Source organism: Lygodium microphyllum, chromosome 10 (assembly GCF_053477565.2).
Source record: "Lygodium microphyllum isolate KBCC chromosome 10, Lygodium_microphyllum_v1.1.10, whole genome shotgun sequence".
Classification (NCBI taxonomy): domain Eukaryota; kingdom Viridiplantae; phylum Streptophyta; class Polypodiopsida; order Schizaeales; family Lygodiaceae; genus Lygodium; species Lygodium microphyllum.
Window position 1 is genome coordinate 91,658,341 of NC_141144.1, and position 3,662 is coordinate 91,662,002.

Consider the following 3,662-nt stretch of genomic DNA (forward strand, 5'->3'; position numbering starts at 1 on the left):
TACTTGGGGATATAGAAATTTGGGCATTTATTAGGGCTTACTTCTTATGAACCATTTGGTTACGGAGAAATGATGCTATCCTTAAAGATGAATGTGTCATGACTGTTCATGGATTGAAATCAAATTTCGTCTGGCAAATTGTGTGTGTTGAGAGAGGAATCATGATCCAATTTGCCGAGGAAGATGCTGTCACACAGAGAAGAAAAAGCTCTTCAGGACCGTCACTTAAAGGAAACTCAAGCCTAAATTGTTGCAATATGAATGGACCAACATTTCCCCTTCATCCTTAATGCAACAAAGGATGATGTTAGGCACTACTAAATGGCTTAGTATAGTCTTTTTTGGGAACAAGCCATCCAACAAATACCTAAATAATGACCTCTCTAGCAAAATACACTACTCTTTCTCATGAACCTTGTGTAAACAGGTTGATAATCCCAAGTTGCCCTTACGATGATGAAGTAATGATAGTGAATTGCTACAACAATTTTGAACTACAACATCTAGGTATTCCTCAAAGCCTCCTTTTGGATAGCTCTAATGATGTAAATATTTTACTACTTTTTAATTTTACACTTTAGAACCTTACCAATGGCATTGTGACGTAGTGGTTTGGGTGTTGGTTGAGTTGAAATCCTAGGCATTAGGTCCCCAAATGCAGAACAAAAATATGTATTCGCTTCTAATACTTTAGAGCCTTTCTCATTTAAAAAATAGAGAGAAAAAACCCATCAGATACAAATACTTTAGCAGGGGCGAGAAGTATTCCAAGCAAAGCTTCCATCTATCTGCCTGTGACTCTGAGGAGAGGCTATGGCGAGCAAGCTGGTGAAATTGCTGGACCTGCGTCCGCATCCAGAGGGCGGCTTCTTCAAGGAGACCTTCCGCGACAACTCTGTGCAGCTCTCCACCTCCATACTGCCCGCGCAATGTCGTCTTCTTACACCATATCCATCACACATTTTTGTGACCTAGGGTTTGATCATCCACATCCGTTTGTAACCTGCAGTTCCGATTCATCGCATTTGCTGATACCTTGTCGATCCGTCTTGTTTGCAGACAAAGTAGATCGACCTGTTAGCACGGCCATCTACTTCCTTCTTCCATCCGGCAGCGTGTCTAGGATGCACAGGATCCCCTCCGCTGAAGTGTGGCACTTCTACGCCGGGGAGCCATTAACGGTATGTCTTGCAACTAGATCTTCCTTTGTACCTGAATGGAGCTTTCAAGAGTGTGTTCTGTGTTGAATGGCGAATGCGTGTGCCTGAGAGAGCCTTTCAAGAGCATGTGCAATGGAGTTTCTGGAGAAGGCGTTACCTGCTGTGTTTCATGGAGAATATGTGCAGTGAAGGAAAGTTCGGTGTTTGTTCTAACTTCTCATGGAAACTGCCTCAGTGAGCCTTTAGGCGGATGCTCTTTTACTATTTGCGGTTTGAAGGTCTTGTGGAAGGCCCTCTGTGCGATGGCGTTTACGACTTGTGTGTTTGATAGAGAGTATGTGCATTGGGGGTTTCGTGGGAGACATGAATTGCCATGGCCTTTGACCATATGTGCAACTTCGTATGTACCATTGCCTTTAAGCACGTGTTATAATCAAGAGTATGCCATTGCAAGTTGTTTGAAAGAGTGTGAACGAGAGGTGAAATATAATTGTATGCTGTGGCCTTCAACAATAGATTCTACACAAAATGCAAAATGCCATGGACAACTTATTTCTTGATTGTGTGAATACTAAAACTTCATGTTGGACGTAGGTGGTGGAAATCAACAACCATGGTGAGGTGAAGCAAACAGTGCTAGGTCCTAACCTAGAAGAGGGTCAAATGCTTCAATATACAGTACCTTCCATGGTGTGGTTTGGATGCTACCCTACCAGAGATGTGGTAAGCATGTCTGAGACGCATATTGTAAAGCCCCCCCCAAGGTCTGCAGAGGAGCACTTCTCTTTGGTGGGATGCACGGTTGCCCCCGCTTTCCAGTTTGAGGATTTTGAAATGCCCTCACGCTCCCATCTTTGTGCCCTCTTTCCTCATGCCAAGACTTACATTGAGCTCCTCACCTCTGCAGATGAAGAGAGTGAGTCCTCAAAGTGATTGTCTAGTAATAGCAATAGCTATGTGTTGTTAATGATCATTGTTGAGTCAATAACAATACAATTCTTGGTATTGTTATTACTATAGACATGATAATAGCTGCAAATCAATTGAACCTACATTTATAGGTTGAAAGATAAATAAACTAAGTCACTTCGTGGAGAGAGAGAGAGAGAGAGAGAGAGAGAGAGAGAGAGAGAGAGAGAGAGAGAGAGAGAGAGAGAATCAATTTGTCACTTGTACTAGTCTTTTTCTTTCTATATGGGATTTGTAAAATGCTTGTTTCATTTATTGGATCTTATGATATTTCTTTTTTTTGTTAAGATAAAAAGCATTTAAACATGCATTATAATTCATTGAATCCACTCAAGTAAGATCATGTGTGTCTTTCTATATGAGCTAACCAATCCATAGTTGTAACTTAATGTTTGTAACAATTGTGAAACATCAAAAACCACATAATGAATTTATGAAGGCTTATTCGCTTGGCACTAGCACATTGAAGTATAACCCCACATGGGCCTTAACATCTTCATTTGGTACTAAATCAAGAATCCCTTAAATATGTGGTACAAAAGGCGAGCAAAGTTATGTACTTAGATATTGGGCCATATTGGGATTGCTTCTATGATATCATGGGCCCTTTATGTCGACTTTGGGTATCTTTGAAAGTCATTTGTTGAAATTTGGGTAATACATACTAGGATCTTTGGGTGCATGCCCACATGTTATGTCAGGATGAATGAAAAGGTTTTTGGTATTTGTTGTGCATATGTTCGATTTGAGCTTTTGTATGTGGCTCTATTATTTGGGCAAATGCTACATTGAAAAGTCGCAATTATCAATACATGATTGGATTTGCCCTATTTTGCAAGACATGTTCTCTTGAATTTGTTGCATTCAAGCCATTTAATTTATTTTAAAAGCATTATAAAATTGGCATGGATTTTGTGTACCCAATGTGGGGTGAAATTTCTTGTCATTTTGGGGGGCAAAGGGCGGAGAGACTTCAAGCACCAACACTTCACGGATTGCAAGGATGTACTCCTTAACCAAAAAGACCAATGCAATTGAGATTTCTATGTGATTGAGTTAGAGATTTTCCATGGGTGCATGTGATGGGGAAATAACTCATGGGTGTTCTTGTTTAGGGAGGGTGGTAGGGTGGAGGATTTGCCATTAGAAATCGAGTAGATTAGTGCATTGGAGGGCTTGAAAAGAACACACTTTGAAGGAAAAATTGGTGCAATTTTGGAGGGTTTAGAGTTGATTTCATATGATTGAAAGCTTATGTACCATCTTCGTCATCCTTTCAATAGTTAGTATACATCTTAAATTGTAGGTCTAATTATCTAAATCTTGATTTAAATATTGGATGAGTATTGTTGAGACTTCACATTTTTTAGTGGTTGGGTATAAATGTTAACAAGTCTTATAACTTGCTACAAAAGTGACCACAAGCTATTTATGTGGTCCATGCCCTATTTGTGTATCCTCAAATTAACTTGTGCATATAATACCAACATAGAATTAGAGGCTTGGAACAAGTTTTAAGTGGAAATTTACTAT

At 39.8% G+C, this 3,662-nt stretch overlaps 1 protein-coding gene across 2 annotated transcripts; it reads left to right on the plus strand.

The window, feature by feature from the left end:
* The first annotated feature begins 715 nt into the window (after nucleotides 1-715).
* LOC148030275 (RmlC-like jelly roll fold protein) lies at nucleotides 716-2,291 on the plus strand. 2 transcript variants are annotated; one of them, XR_015692266.1, is made up of 4 exons: nucleotides 716-931; nucleotides 1,060-1,181; nucleotides 1,396-1,560; nucleotides 1,755-1,893. XR_015692266.1 is itself a non-coding variant. In XM_087687231.1 (3 exons), the coding sequence occupies exons 1-3, from the start codon at nucleotides 814-816 to the stop codon at nucleotides 2,091-2,093; spliced, it is 579 nt and encodes a 192-aa protein (XP_087543357.1). In that variant the 5' UTR covers nucleotides 722-813; the 3' UTR covers nucleotides 2,094-2,291. The 2 variants fall into 2 exon arrangements, 1 of the variants encoding a protein (XP_087543357.1); XM_087687231.1 differs by lacking the exon at nucleotides 1,396-1,560 and having other exon boundaries at nucleotides 722-931; nucleotides 1,755-2,291.
* Nucleotides 2,292-3,662: the final 1,371 nt, after the last annotated feature.